Raw genomic sequence first — 19204 nt, 5'->3', positions numbered from 1 at the left:
TTTGGCATAGTCAATAAAGCAGAAATAGATGTTTTTCTGGAACTCTCTTGCTTTTTTGATGATCCAGCGGGTGTTGGCAATTTGATCTCTGGTTCCTCTGCCTTTTCTAAAACCAGCTTGAACATCTGGAAGTTCACGGTTCATGTATTGCTGAAGCCTGGCTTGTAGAATTTTGAGACAGGCCTAGAAGCTACCCTATCTTGCTACAGGCATGTCTAGATCTTTCAGGGTGTCCACAAAATCAAAATATATCACAATAATGTTTAAGTCATTTTTCACTCTCATTCTCTGATGAGCATATAGGGAAGTTTTCCAGGGGCTAAATGACATGTGAATGTATTAATTCAGAAACAGGTTGAGAATCAAGCTGTTTCTATTAAATCAGACATTAAAGAAATTTGCAAAATGCCATTCTTCTCACTAAGTTTTTGTTTTGGAAAATAGTTATTTTTCATGAATGTATGACATTTATGTTTACTTGTAATGATATTATTTTTAATTTAGTTAATAAATATTTTGACATTTTATCTTTTTATTTCTGTATGGTCCTCAATAATTTTTAAGAGTTTACAATGATCTTGAAACCATAAATTTAAGAACCTCTAACAGAAAAACTATACTTCCTTCCTTAGAGTGATTAACAGTAGTAATATGGCATCACTGACTCTATGGACATGAGTTTGAGTAAGTTCCGGGAGTTGGTGATGGACAGGGAAGCCTGGCGTGCTGCAGTCCATGGGGTCACTAACAGTCGGACACGACTGAGCAAATGAACTGAACTGAACTATTTGTTATTAACATTTGGAAATATGTTCTTCCTATTTCTCAAAGATTTTAGTTCCTGACTCATTAGTATAGCTCCTTTCTTAGGGCTTCCCTGGTGGCTCAGAGGTTAAAGCGTCTGCCTCCAATGCGGGAGACCCGGGTTCGATCCCTGGGTTGGGAAGATCCCCTGGAGAAGGAAATGGTAACCCACTCCAGTATTCTTGCCTGGAGAATCCCATGGACGGAGAATCCCATGGACGGAGAAGCCTGGTGGGCTACAGTCCACGGGGTCGCAAAGAGTCGGACACGACTGAGCAACTTCACTTCTTCACTTCTAGTTCTTGTTCAGTGTATGCCTAGAGAAACCTTCCCACACCAATACTTTTCAATTTTTTGAACACACCTCTAATGACCTTGTCCTCAAATCTACCTCAGCCATTCACTTCTATTGTCATACCCTAGATTTTGTCATTATGGAAACCTGCAGATTCCCTGTAATCTCATTTTTTTGCATTTCAGTTCTTGGTCAGCACCTTCTATCTTTTTAGCTCAGTTCTCCTTCTATCTAGAGACCTTTTATTTAATTTGGCCACATGACACATTAGCAGTGAAAGCATGGAGCCCTAACCACTGGACCACCAGGGACTTCCCATTCTAGAGGACCGTTTAATGCCACCAGAGGTCCTCAAATCTAGAGATGCTACTGTTGTTCACTTTTGGCGCCCTCATTTCTCCTCCTTACCCAGCTTAAATTCCGTGGCCAATCATGTCTGGGTCCTGTGCCTCCAAAACTAACAGACCTCCTCAAATAAAGAAAATCCCCTTGCTACTTCCTGCATTGAGAATCTCTTCCGTTCTTCAGTGACTTCTTCCTCTTGTCTCTATCCTTTCTCTGTGCGCATTTGCATCTGTGAAAGTTCAAAACTTAAAGCTTCATCTGTAGGGGACTTACTGTACCTACTGTTAATGCTTTGAGGCACTATATATACAGTGGGTCCACCCTCCTGCGTCCAACAGATACCAAAATCTGTGGATGTTCAAAGTGTTTTATATAAAATGTTATACTATTTGCATTTAACCTATGAACATCCTTTAAATCACGTCTAGATTACTTATAATACCTAATACAATGTAAATGCTCTGTAAGTAGTTGTAAAGACAATGTAAATTCTATGTAAATTGTTGTGAGCAGCAGCAAATTGAAGTTTTGCTCTTTGGAAGTTTCAGGATTTTTTAAAAGAATATTTTAAATCCACAGTTGGTTAACTCTAAGGATGCAGGATCCACAGATATGGAGGATTGACTATACACGTACCTGTGTGTATATATGTGTGTGTTAAGTTGCTTCAGTCATGTCCGACTCTCTGCGACGCCATGGACTGTAGCTCACTAGACTTCTTAGTCCATGGAATTTTCCAGGGAAGCATACTGGAGTGGGTTGCCATGCCCTCCTCCAGGGAATCTTCCTGTGTATATATATACATATACATACACACATTATGTTTGTATTGTTTCTTCGCTTTACAATATCATGGATGTCTCTGGAAGTAACTGTACCTTAGCATCAGTTTACTAGCTATGTGACATTCCATTGTAGAGATGTCTTATGATGTAGAGTAGTCTCTGCCTCCCACTCTCCACCCCATCCACAGTTTCAGTTACCTGTGATCAATCTTGGTCTGAATATATTAAATGGAAAATTCCAAAAAGAATTCTTGAGTTTTAAGTCGTGCATCATTCTGAGCAGCATGATGAAATTTGGTGCCATTTAGCCCTCCCTTTTGGTTATCAGATTGACTGAGGGGGTATCTCAGTGTTTGTGTTCAGTTAACCTTCATTTTACTTAAGAATGGTCCCCAAATTCAAGAGTAGTGACGCTGGCAATTTACATATGCCAGAAGAAGTTGTAATGTGCTTTCTTTAAATGAAAATGTGAAAGTTCTTGCCTTATTAAAGGAAGGAAAAATATTGCGGGCTGAGGTTGCTAAGATCCATGGTAAGAACAAATCCTGTTATCTGTGAAATTGTGAAGAAGGAAAAATAAATTCATTCTACTTTTACTGTTGTACCTCAAACTGCAAAGTTTATGGCCACAGTATGTGATAGGTGCTTAGTTAAGGTGGAAAAGGCATTTACTTTGTACAATGAGATATTTTGAGAGAATAAGCGCACAAGTGGTTGAATGTGCAATTCATATAACATTTATCACAGTGTTATGATTGCTTTATTATCTTAATCCTTTACTATTCATAATTTATAAATTAAATTATGATAACATAGATATACTTGTACAGGAAAAAAAATAGAATATATAACGTTTGCTACTATCCAGTTTCAGGTATCTACTAGGGGTCTTGGAACATAGGATAATGGAGATATAGAAGTAAAAGAGACGGAGAGTTTACCATAGAAAACTATTCCTCTATAGTTGGATGGAGCAATAAATATCTCTAATACACACCCTGTGCTCATGTGTTAAGTCTGAAGAGTTAGAGTTCAGGCTGTGGAAAGGGCAGATGTGGGAACAAGAGCAGAGGCAGAGGAGACTGAAAAGAACAAGGAGTGTATGAGAAAGGCTGAATATTTTACTTTGGGCCATACGGCACCATAGCCAAGAGCATGGAATAAGTCTTATGATGATCTGTGAATGGGAAAGAGTTCCGAAGACTTGCTCTCACCTAATCCTGGACTATGTCAAGTTCAGTTCCAAGCACTTTATCATGTATAACTTACTGGAATTGCAGGTACTAGGAATCCCCTGATGGTCCAGCGGTTAGGACTCCATGCTTTCACTTCCCAGGGCTCAGGTTCCATCCTTGGTCAGGGAACTAAGATCCACATGCCCTTCAGCCTAAAAAAAAAAAAAAAGGGGGGCAGGTATTATTATCATTCCTATTTGTAGGCAAGGAAACTGAGGGACAGAGATGTTTTATTGCCCATGGTCACTCACCAAGATTACCCATTTAGCAAGAGATGAAAACAGGATTCAAATTAATGCAGTCTTTTGGACTCTGTGGGAGAAGGCAAGGGTGGGATGATTTGAGAGAATAGCATTGAAACATGTATATTATCATATGTGAAACATATCACCAGTGCAGGTTCGATGCATGAGACAAGATGCTCAGGGCTGGGGCACTGGAATGACCCTGAGGGATGGGATGGGGAGGTGGGAAAGGGGTTCAGGATGGGGAACATATGTACACCCATGTCTGATTCATGTCAATGTATGGCAAAACCCACTACAATATTGTAAAGTAATTAGCCTCCAATTAAAGTAAATTAATTTAAAAAATTAATGCGGTGTAGCTCCAGTTGTTGTTCAGTCACTAAGTCATGTTCAACTCTTTGTGATCCCATGAACTGCAGCAACAGGCTTCTCTATCCATCATTATCTCCCCAAGTTTGCTCAAACTCATGTCCACTGAGTCAGTAATGCCATCCAATCATCTCATCCTCTGTTGGCCCCTTTCCCTCATGCCCTTAAATTTTCCCAGGATTGAGGTCTTTTCCAATGAATCAGCTTTTTGCATCAGGTGGCCAAAGTATTGGAGCCTTACCTTCAGCATCAGTTCTTCCAATGAATATTCAGGGTTGATTTCCTTTGGAATTGATTGGTTTGATCTCCTTCTAATACAAGGGACTGTCAAGAGTCTTCTCCAGCACCACAGTTTGAAAGCATCAATTCTTTCCCGCTCAGCCTTCTTTATGGTCCAACTCTCACATCCATACACAACTACCAGAAAAGCCATAGCTTTGACTATAGGGACCTTTGTTGACAAAGTGATGTCTCTGCTTTTTAGTATACTGTCTAGGTTTGTTATAGCTATTCTTCCAAGGAGCAAGCGTCTTTTAATTTCTTGACTGTAGTCACCATCCTCAGTGATTTTGGTACCCAACAAAATGAAATCTGACACTGTTTGCACATTTTCCCCTTCTAATTGCCATGAAGTGATAGGACTGTATGTCATGATCCTAGACTTTTGAATGTTGAGTTTTAAGCCAGCTTTTTCACTCTCTTTCACCTTCATAAAGAGGCTCTTTAGTTCCCCTTCACTTTCTGCCATTAAAGTGGTATCATGTGCATATCTGAGGTTGTTGATATTTTCCCCAGCCATCTTGATCCCAGCTTGTGATTCATCCAGCCCAGCATTTTTCAAGATGACATTTCACAAGATGTATTCACGCTCTGGGAGATGGTGAAGGGCAGGGAAGCCTGGCATGATGCAGTCCATGGGGTCGCACAGAGGCAAACACGACTGAGTGACTAACGACCGCATAGACATTAAATAAGCAGAGTGACAGTATACAGCCTTGAGTACTCCTTTCCCAATTTTGAACCAATCAGGTGTTCCATGTCCGGTTCTAGAGCCTCACTGCTATTAACCAAAAACCATTTTGGGGTGGCAAGCTTAAAACCCAGCCCTTACAGACCAAATCTTTGACACATGAATAATCGGTGAAGGCATAAATAAACACTGGTTTCATCTGTTCCCCTCATACCGGGAAAAGTGTGAAGCACGTTAGCTGAGACCATAGAAAACTCTACAGATTCATCTCTAAAATATCGATTCAATGGACATGAGTTTGAACAAGTTTCAGGTGACAGTGAAGGACAGGGAAGCCTGGCTTGCTGCAGTACACAGGGTCGCAAAGAATCGGACATGACTGAGGAACGGAACAAGAAATTTAACACTAAGCACTGATCCATAAGATGGCCAGTTTGCCTGAACTGAACCGATTCCAGGCTTTAACAGTTAAGAGCCCGGCTCCGCAGATTGATAATCAAATTGCAAAAGGCGTAGAAGCCTCCGAGAGAAACAGTTTCCCGCCTCCCAGCCGGTTGCAGCTCTCTCGAGAAGAGCCTCGCCAGTACAGGGCTGTGACGTCAGTACAGGCACTAGGCCCGCCCCCTGGGGTCTTTCTGCTTCTGCGCGGTTGAGTAACCTAGGAGTTTGCGCTCTTAGCTCTGCCCACTGCCCCGGAAGTTAATGCAGAAGCCACACCCCCTACTCGGCCGGCCGGGACGGAGCCATTTTAATTCATATCTGAGTGGGCGGTGGCGATTCGTGTTGGCCGTCTGGCTCCGCAGGGCAGGGGGCAATTTTACTGGTTTGGGGTGGTTTTTAGTTTAATTTTTCTTTTCTAGCTTGGCATCGCGGGCCAGTTCGTAATTCTAATCGGCTGAGGCCATGTCAGGAGACGGACCCACGGAGCAGGTGAGGAAGGAGAGTGGTGGGGCCTCGTGGCGACCTCTTCTCTCCACGTCTCTGTTCGTCCGAGTACTCCAGCCATATTCGCTTGAGGAAGGAATCAGGGGTCTAATGAATCCCAAGGGCTGGGTACAGAAGTACGGTGGGAATGGGGAGCGAGATCTGACTGAGATTTGAAACTCTTTTTTGGCTTCTCTTAGGGGTTGATATGAACAAATATTTGATTTAGACAATAGCTGGGAAACTACTTCGTCTTGTTTAGGTTTATGGGACTTAGCCGGTGAGATTCTTTCCTTTAATGCCATTTTGGTGTTTCAGTTCAGTTCAGGAATTGATTATTTTAACATGTACTCGCTGTTTTCGAAAAACTTGACAGTATTCTCTCCAACCGCCTTTCCGATATACACTACCCAGAAACTGGTTACTAGTTTGAGAAATAATTTGAGATGAAACTGATCTGAAGAAATAAATTCTCGCCAGAGCGAATGAGGGAGGAAGCAGTTTAGGAGTAGAGGATCGTTATGCCAAGTTGGGAATTTTGTGGCTTTCTCCCGCTCTCTCCCTTAGCATTTCATTTTCGTTTTTCCAACGACACAGATAATTGTAGAGTTTGATAAATCCGAAATGAGAAGTCCGATATGGACACTGTAAATAAAAACAGCTGTTTTAGTACTGGATATGTGACATATAAGTATTACAAAATTCAGGGTTTTTGTTAAATGATTTGTTCCTTTTGCTTTTTATTCAGAATTTTGTAGGATAGTGTTTACCTTTTAGCTTGAAAGAGGAAACTCATATTTTATGAAAGATGTCAGGTTTTTTTTTTTTTTTTTTCGATTAATGTTCCGTATGTTTGGGTAAATGGTTTTTAAAATGGAGGCTAGATAGACTGCAGATTTCAAGTTCGAGTTCCTGAAATTTCCCATTGCCATAGCAACGAAATACACTTACGTTTCCGTTTTTCAAGTGCCCGGCTTGTGGAGTGGGAAGTGTTCTTGGAGGTTGACAGAGATGAGGCAAAATTGGAATGTTTCTATTGAGTAGAATAGAGTGACTGTAAATTTCATGTCGTTAAAGTTTGGATAAACTGAATTTTGTGTTTGCTCGTCGACAAATTTCTGTCCTGAAATTTTCACAGTATTTACATTTTACATCCTGTTAGAATGTCCCAGATTGCAGTCTTTAAATTGTCATGTCACGTGTGTTTACATATACTACCCTTTTTCTGGGTTCCTGTTTTGTCACCTGCAAGTGGAGGAGGAGTAATGTACTAAGGTTTTCATTGAAAGTTTCACGAATTCATTGTTAATTTTAAATTTATCTAAAATTGTAAACACACTGAATTAGTGCCATGACCTTTTCAACTCAGAACTGTGGTGTTTTAAGTTTTTTTGAAAAAAGTTTCACCCGTTAGTTTCATGTGTCAAGTTTAGAACATAAAAGTGCAGTGAATGCCTATAGTACAGTTCTTCACCTAGAATCGACAGTTGTTGAGTGTTTGCCATATTTGCTTTATATCTTGTACATAACTTATTTGAAAGTAAGTCAACACATATTCAGCCCCCCTTATTTCAGCTTCTCTCATACAGTATAAGGACCTTAATGCTATTTTATAACCATTATACCATTTACCATCTAAGAAAATTAATAGTATACCGTATCACTTCTAAAAATTAGTCCATATTCAAATTTCCTCAGTTTTTCCAGAAGACAGTGTGATTCATAGGGTTTTATTATTTTAAAAATCAGAATCTATAATGTAGGTTATTTGCATCATTTGATTATGTCTCTTGAATAGTCCCTCTATTTTTTGTCCCCTAGGATATTTGTCTATTCGAAGAATCCAGAACAGTTCTCTTGTAGAACTTCTCATTTTCTGTCTGGGTTTATTTGATCTCTGTGTGTGAGGTATCATTTAACTTGTTCTTTCATCTTCCGTATTTCCTGGAAATTAACAGTTATGTCTAAACTCAGAGCTTTGATAATATTCAGGTTAAATATTTTTGTGTATAATATAGCATCGCATCAAAAGGCACTTCATGCTAGGCTATTCCACTGTTAGCAATGGTTTAAGTTTGTTCACTTGGTTAGGGTAATGACTGCTGGGTCTTTTCATTGTAAAGGATTATTTCCCCCTTTGCAGTTAGTAATCTGTGGGTCGATAACTGTGTTCCTCAATAACCTTTTATCTAGTTATTTATTGTCAATTGATAATCCTTGAATAAATAAGTTATTTCCTTGGAAATGGCAAATGGTGATTAAAAAAAAATTCTATTCTGTCTCTACTTATTGGCTCATACCTTTCCTCAAAGACGAAATTCCTGTTTTCTTTTCCCCTCCTTTTAAAAGATTGAATATTGCTGTAGATTCATCGTGTTCTCTGAATTTACTATGATAAATTCAGCTATAGCTTTTTTTTTTTTTTTTTATGCTTAACTTGTCCTAACTTTTATGGTGCTTCCTATATATTTTTTTCATCAGTCTGTAAGACATTTTTGGACATCTGATGACCAACAAAGAATTATCTTCATATAATCTTTTGAATTTTTTAAAGATACATTTCAAACATGCAAGAAAAAAGAATAGTATATGATGCTTCTATTACAGAGCTTTGTCACAGCTAAACCTGTTTTCTCCATACTTTCACTTACTCTTCCCACCTCCATTTGTTGTTGTTATTTAGTCAATAAATCATGTCTGACTCTTTTGCAATCCCATAGATTGTAGCCTGCCACTCTTCTCTGTCCTTGGGATTACCCAAGCAAGAAGACTGAAGTGAGTTGCCATTTCCTTGTCCTGGGGATCTTCCCAACCCAGGGATTGAAACCGCATTTCCTATTTGGCAGGTGGATTCTTTACCACTGAGCCACCTGGGAAGCCCCCCACCTCCATTACTTTGAAGCAAATCCCAGATATGATATTATTCAAATTTTAACTGGAATAGTGATTATACAATACCTTGAAGGGTGACATGATCAAAAATATGAATCAGCTAGCTTGCTTGATGTGTAAGACAACAGTCAGTGAAAATTTAGGGGGAAATTGAGTGATGATGGGCAAGGGGGAAAAAAAAGACTAAACAAAACTTGAAGAATAATGAGAAAAAGATCAAAACCACTCTGAATCATGGATTTGCTTTGGAAAGATGCCAAGGGGTTTCCCTCCTTCGAGATATGAATTGTAGATTTCTTTTAGCTGTTTTAGCATTGAAATTCAAAAAAATGATAATTTGTTCAGTTAACCTGATAATTTAGATTTGTTATTCAAAAATATAGATGGTCATTTCTTGGTATTGAATCTCTGGATTTGTGCTCTGTGAAAGAGAGAAATGATTGTAGACAAGCAAAATCAAGAGTGAGGTTTATTGTGTGTGTGTGTGTTTTTTAACTCTTGTAAGGATGTTCTATTTTACATTTAGAGTGCTGTTTAAATTACTTTGCAGCGTTGGTGGGTATTCTGGAGCCTCGTGTTTACTGTTTTTGCCAGTTTAGTCATGACAGAACCACATGCATATAGATTTTCTCCTTGACAAAAGCACATCTGGTTCCCCTGTGGAATTATGGCTCTATTTTTATCTTGTACATTTTTTCTAACTGCTTGATTCAACTTTTGATCTCATTCTTTACACCATTTTACCTTGTGCGCCACCTCTACAGCATTTAATAGGCTATTTAGAGTTCGTTCACTGAGTTTTGAATTGAAAGGGCTGCCTTACTCATTATTCACCTTAAAAACCTAGATCACTGTTGTGGTAGTTAAAGGTGAAGTGGATAAATTTTTGCACTCAAGCCATATGCTATATGTTACAAAATTTTATAGAATTGTATCTTTTGAGAAGACAGGTGCTTATGATTACTGATAATACAAAGTAAAGTATTTTGGGCATAAGAGTGGATGGTTTCTAAAGTTTTGTTGACCAACAGAAAAAGAGGAAGCGAGAGATGTATTTGGCCAAGTCAATTCCAATGAAACTTTAAGTCCCTAAACTTCTGATTCTACAGTTTTGTCTTTCAGAAATAAGACTTCAGTTTTCAAACAATTCATAGCCTATCCTAGAGTTAGGAAGGCCTGAAGTATAAAAAGAATGATCTTTACTTTTGCCGGGGCGGGGGGGGGTGAATTATGTGACTTGAAGCTCAAATTAATTGCTAATAAAGTTCATAACAAAGCAGAGAATTCAGGGCCATAAAAGTGTTTTGCTTTTGGTGAAAAATAAGTTTAGGAAGATATAGAAAATATGAGAAACATGTGTTCTATTTTGTACTTAATAGGAAAGAAAGATAAAACTGAAACCCGATTTATTTTGTTGAGTAACGATTAGTATCTAGTAGTGGTTAATTTTTTTTTTTTTTTTCTAGTAGTGGTTAAAAGGAAATAGTGCCTATTTTAAACCTAAGTGGATGTGTGTGAAGGTTAGAAGAGGAAGGGAAAAGGCCAAGAATATATGTTATAATGATAGTCTTTTCTTTGGATACAATTATCTTTTTCTGTTTTTAACAAAATCTTTCTGTAATAGCCTTTTCTAACTTTCCCCTGTCCTATTTTAAGTGATACTTAGTGTAACAGTTTTGCACAGGCAAGTTTGATTTGATCTTATTGTTAATATTTCTTGAGGAAATTTACTATATAGGATATTCTATCTGGCAGTAATTGTTCCTAGGAGAGATAGATATGTGTTTACAGTACTGGTTTTTCTGATAAGTACAACAGAGGGAGGTTGTGTTAGATGAGATTGCATTCCCTCTTCCTTAGGAACACAGAAATTTGCATCCTGGATAGGCCTTCCAGAATGGTAAAATCTATTCAGATGTTTGTATCTATTAAGTGGATGATTGCAAAAAAAAAAATTCATAGTTTTTGACTTTTCTGCCTTTATCTCTAAATCTTTATTCTTTTTTAGACAAGACCTAGTTGTGAATTTGAGTCTTCTTGTTTATAATGGATAGTTGGTAATGGTGTGAGATTGATTTTAAAAGAGATTTTAGTTGGGCAAATGTTTAACCTAATTTGAGATTAATGGATAGTTTATAATAGGCAGTAAATATTTATTAAAACCCAAAAGGTAAAACTATCCTTAATTGTTGTCTTTCTAGTGTTTCACTTAGTTTATCAAATAAATTAATATTTTGGTCCCTCCTGAACAAAAGAAGCTGCATTTTTCACATTCTAAAAGATTAAGATTTTTATGTATAAAACGAATACTTCAATGCTGTTTGTTTCCTAGGGAATGAATAAACAAATTTAAGAAGCAAGTATGATAAGTATAATTATTTGGACCAGTAACTATTAGGCTGCTTTTTCTAAGTTTTTGAAATGGTTGTAAGTTTAGTAGATTTAAGTTTTTGAAAGATTTGAAGGGATTATATGCAGGATATATATTCAGATTTGTTCACTGATAACATCTAGTAGTTTTGTCGCACTGGTAAAGGAACATAGGACTAAGCTGGCATCCAGTACTAATGTCACCTGTCACATAAAATGCCTTAGGCATATGAATTGGCTTAGTTACTTCTTGAATAGTCTCGCAGAGTACTACTCTAGTCTAGTTTTGATTTTGAAAAAAGACTACCAAGAGAAACTTAAGAGTTCAAAAGTTTAGTATTTGCAGTTTTCTTAATATTTTAACAACAAAAGGAATGACTTAGGTCTGATTCTGCTTTATTTTTGGAGAAACAACATTTGGGGAAACACGTATTTACAGAACAGATGGATTAAGTGGTGTTTCTCCAAATGGAGTCAGTCGTCTATTGTATCATATTCACTTAGGTGCTTCATTATTGCCTGTACGTCAGTTTTAGATATATTGTAATAGATTCTGTAGGTGCGGCTGAATATCTTCATTGGAAATAAGTATCACAGTGATTTTTATGTAAATGAGTTTGTAAACCACTTAGGTTAGGGATTGAAGATACTTGGACCTTCAAAGTTGGTTTTGAATACGTTGATAAAATAAATGGAGACAAACATTGCAGATTATACACATGGACATCACCAGATGGTCAGCACCGAAATTAGATTGAGTATATTCTTTGCAGCCAAAGATGGAGAAGCTCTATACAGTCAGCAGAAACAAGACCGGGAGCTGACTGTGGCTCAGATCATGAACTCCTTATTGCCAAATTCAGACTTAAATTGAAGAAAGTAGGGAAAACCACTAGACCATTCAGGTATGACCTAAGTCAAATCCCTTATGATTATACAGTGGAAGTGAGGAATAGATTTAAGGGACTAGAGCTGATAGAGTGCACGATGAACTATGCATGGAGGTTTGTGACATTGTACAGGAGACAGGGATCAAGACCATGCCCAAGAAAATGAAATACAAAAAACCAAAATGGCTGTCTGGGGAGGCCTTACAAATAGCTCTGAAAAGAAGAGAAGTGAAAAGCAAAGGAGAGAAGGAAAGATATAAGCATCTGAATGCAGAGTTCCAAAGAATAGCAAGGAGAAATAAGAAAGCCTTCCTCAGCAATCAGTGCAGAGAAATAGAGGAAAACAACAGAAGGGGAAAGACTAGAGATCTCTTCAAGAAAGTTAGAGATACTAAGGGAACATTTCATACAAAGATAGGCTCAATAAAGGACAGAAATGGTGTGGACCTAACAGAAGATATTAAGAAGAGGTGGCAAGAATACACAGAAGAACTGAACAAAAAAGAGCTTCATGACCAAGATAATCACGATGGTGTGATCACTCACCTAGAGCCAGACACCCTGGAATGTGAAGTCAAGTGGGCCTTAGAAAGCATCACTATGAACAAAGCTAGTGGAGGTGATGGAATTCCAGTTGAGCTATTTCAAATCCTGAAAGATGATGCTGTGAAAGTGCTGCACTCAATATGGCAGCAAATTTGGAAAACTCAGCAGTGGCCACAGGACTGGAAAAGGTCAGTTTTCATTCCAATCCCAAAGAAAGGCAATGCCAAAGAATGCTCAAACGACTGCACAATTGCACTCATCTCACATGTGAGTAAAGTAATGCTCAAAATTCTCTAAGCCAGGCTTCAGCAGTACGTGAACCATGAACTTCCAGATGTTCAAGCTGGTTTTAGAAAAGGCAGAGGAACCAGAGATCAAATTGCCAACACCCGCTGGATCATCGAAAAAGCAAGAGAGTTCCAGAAAAACATCTATTTCTGCTTTATTGACTGTGCCAAAGCCTTTGACTGTGTGGATCACAATAAACTGGAAAATTTTGAAAGAGATAGGAATACCAGACCACCTGACCTGCCTCTTGAGAAACCTATATGCAGGTCAGGAAGCAACAGTGAGAACTGGACATGGAACAACAGACTGGTTCCAAATAGGAAAAGGAGTACATCAAGGCTGTATATTGTCACCCTGCTTAGTTAACTTCTATGCAGAGTACATCATGAGAAACACTGGACTGGAAGAAGCACAAGCTGGAATGAAGATTGCCCGGAGAAATATCCATCACCTCAGATATGCAGATGACACCACCCTTATGGCACAAAGCAAAGAAGAACTAAAAAGCCTCTTGATGAAAGTGAAAGAAGAGAGTGAAAAAGTTGGCTGAAAGCTAAACATTCAGAAAATGAAGATTATCGCATCTGGTCCCATCACTTTATGGCAAATAGATGGGGAAACAGTGACAGAGTTTATTTTTGGGGGGCTCCAAAATCACTGCAGATGGTGATGCAGCCATGATGTTAAAAGATGCTTACTCCTTGGAAGGAAAGTTATGACCAACCTAGATAGTATATTAAAAAGCAGAGACATTACTTTGCCAACAAAGGTCTGTCTAGTCAAGGCTGTGGTTTTTCCAGTGGTCATGTATGGATGTCATGACTGAGCGACTGAACTGAACTGAGACCTTTGATAGTATTTTACTGATTTTTCTCTCCTTACTATATTTATCAGTTATCAGTTCAGTCGTTCAGTCATGTCCAACTCTCTGCGATCCCATGAATTGCAGCACGCAGGCCTCCCTGTCCATCACCAACTCCTGGAGTTCACTCAAACTCATGTCCATCAAGTCGGTGATGCTTTCCAGCCATCTCATCCTCTGTTGTCCCCTTCTCTTGCCCCCAATCCCTCCCAGCATCAGGGTCTTTTCCAGCGAGTCAACTCTTCGCATAGTATTGGAGTTTCATCTCAGCATCAGTCCTTCCAATGAACACCCAGGACTGATCTCCTTTAGGATGGACTGGTTGGATCTCCTTGCAGTCCAAGAGACTCTCGAGTCTTCTCCAACACCACAGTTCAAAAGCATCAATTCTTCGGTGCTCAGCTTTCTTCACAGTCCAACTCTCACATCCATACATGACCACTGGAAAAACCATAGCCTTGACTAGATGGACCTTGGTTGGCAAAGTAATGTCTCTGCTTTTGAATATGCTATCTAGGTTGGTCAGAACTTTCCTTCCAAGGAGTAAGCATCTTTTAATTTCATGGCTGCAATCACCATCTGCAGTGATTTTGGAGCTCAAAAAAATAGTCTGACACTGTTTCCACTGTTTCCCCGTCTGTTTCCCATGAAGTGATGGGACTAGATGCCATGATCTTCATTGTCTGAATGTTAAGCTTTAAGCCAACTTTTTCGCTCTCCTCTTTCACTTTCATCAAGAGGCTTTTTAGTTCCTCTTCACTTTCTGCCATAAGGGTGGTGTCATCTGCATATCTGAGGTGATTGATATTTCTCCCAGCTTTCTTGATTCCAGCTTGTGCTTCTTGCAGCCCAGTGTTTCTCATGATGTACTCTTCATATAAGTTAAATAAGCAGGGTGACAATATACAGCCTTGACGCACTCCTTTTCCTATCTGGAACCAGTCTGTTGTTCCATGTCCAGTTCTCACTGCTGCTTCCTGACCTGCATACAGGTTTCTCAACGGGCAGGTCAGGTGCTCTGGTGCTCCCATCTATATTTAGTCACTCATGAATGGAAAATGCTCATTATAAAACTAGGTTTGTGACTCTGCTAGTTCTGTTGCAAAGATCATCAAAACTCTTGGTCAAAAAGCTTATATAGCTTTACGTTCTTTAACTTACTACATTCCTCTCTGCATACTTTTGATTTTTATTTTATCACTTGCTTTAAATTTTCTCTGACTTCTATTTTAATTTATTTTACATATGACCTCCAGCATAACATCCTCTCCATTTATCACAAAAATAGCTATTTGAAGAAAGTGAAGTACTTTTTTTTTTTCTGTCCAAGTTTTGCTTCCCTGGTAGAAATGGAAAGAAGAAATTAAATTAGATTATACACATCACGGATTCAATGGACGTGAGTTTGAGTAAACTCAAGGAGGTGGCGATGAACAGGGAGGCCTGGCATGCTGCAGTCCATGGGGTCAGAAAGACTTGGACACAACTGAGTGACTGAACTGAACTGACTGATATGTTTAAAGTCATTGATATAATAGTCTGTCACTTCTCCATACCCCAGCCACCTAATATAAACTATTGTATAGACAGTGGTTTGCCGCCTCAGTTTCCCAGAAGTTATGTGGCATATCCATGACATATGACAATTGTAAGAAAAGATTATTAAAAATGCTTCTTTTTCAGACTACATAATTATAGGTTTTGGTCATCAAAAATAATATATTGCAGCAGATTAGAAGCAGAATCCAGATATTAAAGAGATCACAAAAATGTAAAACAGTGCCATCGTTTTCACTAATTTGTTGTTGTTGAAGTTTTAATTTCTAATATAATATTATAGATTTGACCCACGTTTTATAAAATGTCTCTAGTTCCTAAGTTGTAAGAGTGCAAAGTGATTCTCTATAAGAAGTTTGAGAACCATTGAAATAATGCATGGAACCTGTGAGACAGTGTCGTAAGTTCTGTTTCTCTGAGTTAGCTTCCCATAGCAAAAAGAAAGTAAAAAGACAGTCAACCGAAGGGTAGAAAATTTTTGTAAACTATATATCCAGTAATGAACTAATAGCTATAATATGTAGAAACATGTGCAGTGCAATAACCAAAAAAAAAAGAAAAAAAACCCTCAAAAACGGCAGGGAATCTGGAAAGACATTAACTATATACAAATAGCCAATAAAAACATGAAAAGTGTTGAACTTCATTAACTATCAGTGAAATAAAGAGAAAACTACAATGAGATACCACTCTGCTGCTGCTCCTGCTGCTAAGTCACTCTGCTGCTGATGCTGTTGCTGCTAAGTTGCTTCAGTCGTGTCCAACTCTGTGCGACCCCATAGACAGCAGCCCACCAGGCTCCTCTGTCTCTGGGATTCTCCAGGCAAGAATACTGGAGTGGGTTGCCATTTCCTTCTCCAATGCATGAAAGTGAAAAGTGAAAGTCACTCTACTGTCTTAAAATCATCAAAAAGATAATACCGAGTGTTGGTGAGAATGTAAGAAAAATTGGAGCCCTTTTGCGGGTAGAACTGTAAAATGGTTCAGTCACTTTGGAAAACAGTCTGACAGTTCTTCAAGTGTTATATAGTTTGCTTTATGGCCTAACAATTTCATTTCTGGGTATACACCTAAGTAGAAAGAAAATACAAAAGGAACTCCACTCAAAAACTAGAAATAATCCAAATGTCCATCAACTGATTAATAGAATGTGGGATATCCATTCAGTGCAATATTTGGCACTGGAAAGTACTGATATGAAGACATCAAGTTTGAAAACATGCAAAGTGAAAGTCAGAAACAAAACACATTGTGTTATTTACATAAAATGCCTACACATTTACGGAAACAGTAGGTTGATGGTTGCATGGGCCTAGGTGGATTAGGAAGTGGGAATGCCAATTAATGGGTATGGGTTTTTATTTAGGGTGATAAAAATGTTCTAAAATTTATTGTGATAGTGAATATACTAAATATAAGCATTGAATTTTACACTTCAAATGGGTGAATTGTATGGAATTTGATTGTCTCAATAAAGCTATTAAAAATAAAAAAGGTCAAACATGTATAATGTATCCTACCTCCATACTTCAAGTCAGTTAGCCATGGGGGAATTCTTCAGAGAGAGGTTGGTATTTTAGCAATACTCTACAACTAGAAAAACTGTTCATAGAACAGATACTCAGATAGTTCCTCAGCAAGATTTTTGCCTTATAAAAAAGTCTGTCATCTGCTTCACAAGTTTTTCTGATTTTTGTACCCATTTGAAATAGTATATGTTGATGTGTATCTGTATACTCCTTACAGTCTTATAATTTTTCTCATTTTTAAAATTGTGCATTTCAAAGCAGCTCCCACTGTCCTGCTAGTACCATTAAATGTGCATGCATTGGGAACTGAACTAGTCCAGCTTTTGTTCTGCTCATTTGATTTGGGGCCCATCCTACTCCCCATTAACATCCCCCTAAAGGATGATAATAGGATTACAGGTATTCCAAAGACAAGCTGGATTTTGATAGTTTCTTTATAGTTGTTTTTGGGACATGTAAACATGAGACGGCTGTTTGGCTATAACTAAACAGAGTTCTCACCTCATTCCTTTACAAATGGGCACCAGAAACACGACAAGTTTTCTTAAAATGACCTATTTCTCAGATCTGGCGACAGATTCAGGAAATAATATTGGGTTGCCCAGAACAGGTTTTTCTGTAAGGTGTTGTAGAAAATGACGAACTTTTTAGCCAACCCAATAATACAACTCTGCTCTTTATGAAGCCTCAGTCTACTTGTTGATTCTAGAAAACTGTTCCCTTTTCATTTGCTCAACAGCAAATATAGTAACCAGACCACAAAACAAAAATGTTATACTCTTGGTTACCCAGCTGGTTCATATCTGTGACAATGAATGACTTCTTACTGTGAGAAATGTGGCCTTTAACTACTAAAGGATACTGGGCCATTTCAGTTATCTTCTATTAATTAATTCAGTTGATAGAGAATTATATATATGGATTCTTTTACAAACATTTGACTACATCCTTGTCCAGAGGAAAACATTTACCATTGTAAGAGATTCTGCAAAGAGCTGATTCATAGTTCTGCCAGATTTAACTGGACTTTTGGCAGATTCATGTAATTTAATTATATTTTTTATTATAGAATGGGATTATTGGTTACTTAACAAGGAGTGGTGATTAAGGCCTAACATAGTTGATGCTCAATAAATGTTTTGTTTTACATTTTATCCATCATCCTTTCCTTGGGCTTCTTAGTCCATGGTAACTCCTTTCTCCAGGTGTCTGTTGATAGAATTTTTGGTGTTCCATGAACTTGAATGGGCAGAATAAAACTTTTTTCACTAATTTCTAACTGAAATCAAGCCTTCTGTTATGAGTGTGGGCAAGAAACCATGCTAGTACTGTTAGCAACAGCTATGTGCCTGGGACAGAAGTATTCACAGTGCTATTAGCACTCATCAGTAGACTCACTAGATTTTATTTCATGTGATAAGTATTTGTTACTATGTAAAACTTTAAAATATTTAGATAATTATATTTCAGTATAATTGAATCCTACATAGTTTATTTTGTATATTTGACAACATTATCCTGAGAAAGTTCCCATGGACATCACTAGCAAGAAGATACAGTGGTACCAAAAAAAAAAAAAGTTTGGAACTGCTTGTTGTTGTTTAGTTGCTAAGTCGTGTCTGACTCTTGTGACCCCCTGGACTGTAGCCCACCAGTCTCTCTGTCCAAGGGATTTACCAGGCAAGAATACTGGAGTGGGTTGCCCATCTCCTGCGTTGGCAGGTGGATTCTTTACCACCGAGCCAGAGCCCTTACTTTCAACTCAGGCTGCACATTGGAACCACCTGGTTCTCTGTGCCACTTGGTGCTGTCATGTCTGGCTCTTTCGAACTCTGTTGACTGTAGCTTGCCAGGCTCCATCTGTCCGTGGGATTCTCCAGGCAAGAATACTGGAGTGGGCTGCCATTCCCTTTTCCATGGAATCTTCCCAACCCAGGGGTCAAACCTGCATCCCTTACATCTCCTGAATTGGACCTGAAGAGTTTTTTAAAAACAGTGACGGTTTAGGTTCATTCCTAGAGATTTTATTTCAAATGATCTAGAGTGAGACTTGAGTATCTTTTTAAATGCTCTTTACCCAAGGTGATTCTGATGTGCTGCCAGGGTTGAGAATCATTAAATAAATGGCTTATTTTATTTTGTAAGGAGACATTTGTTTATCCTTGCTGCGGTTATGCTGGTCAGATATTAGATGCCATCTTCTGAGTTTCTCTGTTCTGCAGATTATGGTATGTGGTGGTGTTCAGTCACTAAGTTGTGTCCAACTCTTTGCAACCCCATGAACTGCAGCACTCC

The 19204-nt window shown here is 38.3% G+C and overlaps 1 protein-coding gene and 1 long non-coding RNA gene across 2 annotated transcripts in view; one reads left to right on the top strand and one right to left on the bottom strand.

Annotated features, from left to right (window-relative positions):
- Positions 1-5735: 5735 nt before the first annotated feature.
- Positions 5736-19204, top strand: part of CSTF3 (cleavage stimulation factor subunit 3) — a 67848-nt gene continuing 54379 nt past the window's right edge. The window contains exon 1 of the mRNA XM_040258967.1: positions 5736-5981. Coding sequence (XP_040114901.1) covers positions 5955-5981 — 27 coding nt within the window. The 5' untranslated portion in view covers positions 5736-5954. The remainder of the gene's footprint in view (positions 5982-19204) is intronic.
- LOC120876856 lies at positions 15644-16475 on the bottom strand. The gene is made up of 2 exons (XR_005724225.1): positions 16274-16475; positions 15644-16105 (listed from the first exon to the last, which is right to left on the bottom strand). It is a non-coding gene; the product is annotated as an uncharacterized LOC120876856 (long non-coding RNA).

The sequence above is a fragment of the Oryx dammah genome, unplaced genomic scaffold (genome assembly GCF_014754425.2).
Source record: "Oryx dammah isolate SB20612 unplaced genomic scaffold, SCBI_Odam_1.1 HiC_scaffold_17, whole genome shotgun sequence".
Taxonomy (NCBI): Eukaryota; Metazoa; Chordata; class Mammalia; order Artiodactyla; family Bovidae; genus Oryx; species Oryx dammah.
Note: the sequence above shows the minus strand (reverse complement) of the source record. Positions and strands in the feature narration are given on the sequence as shown.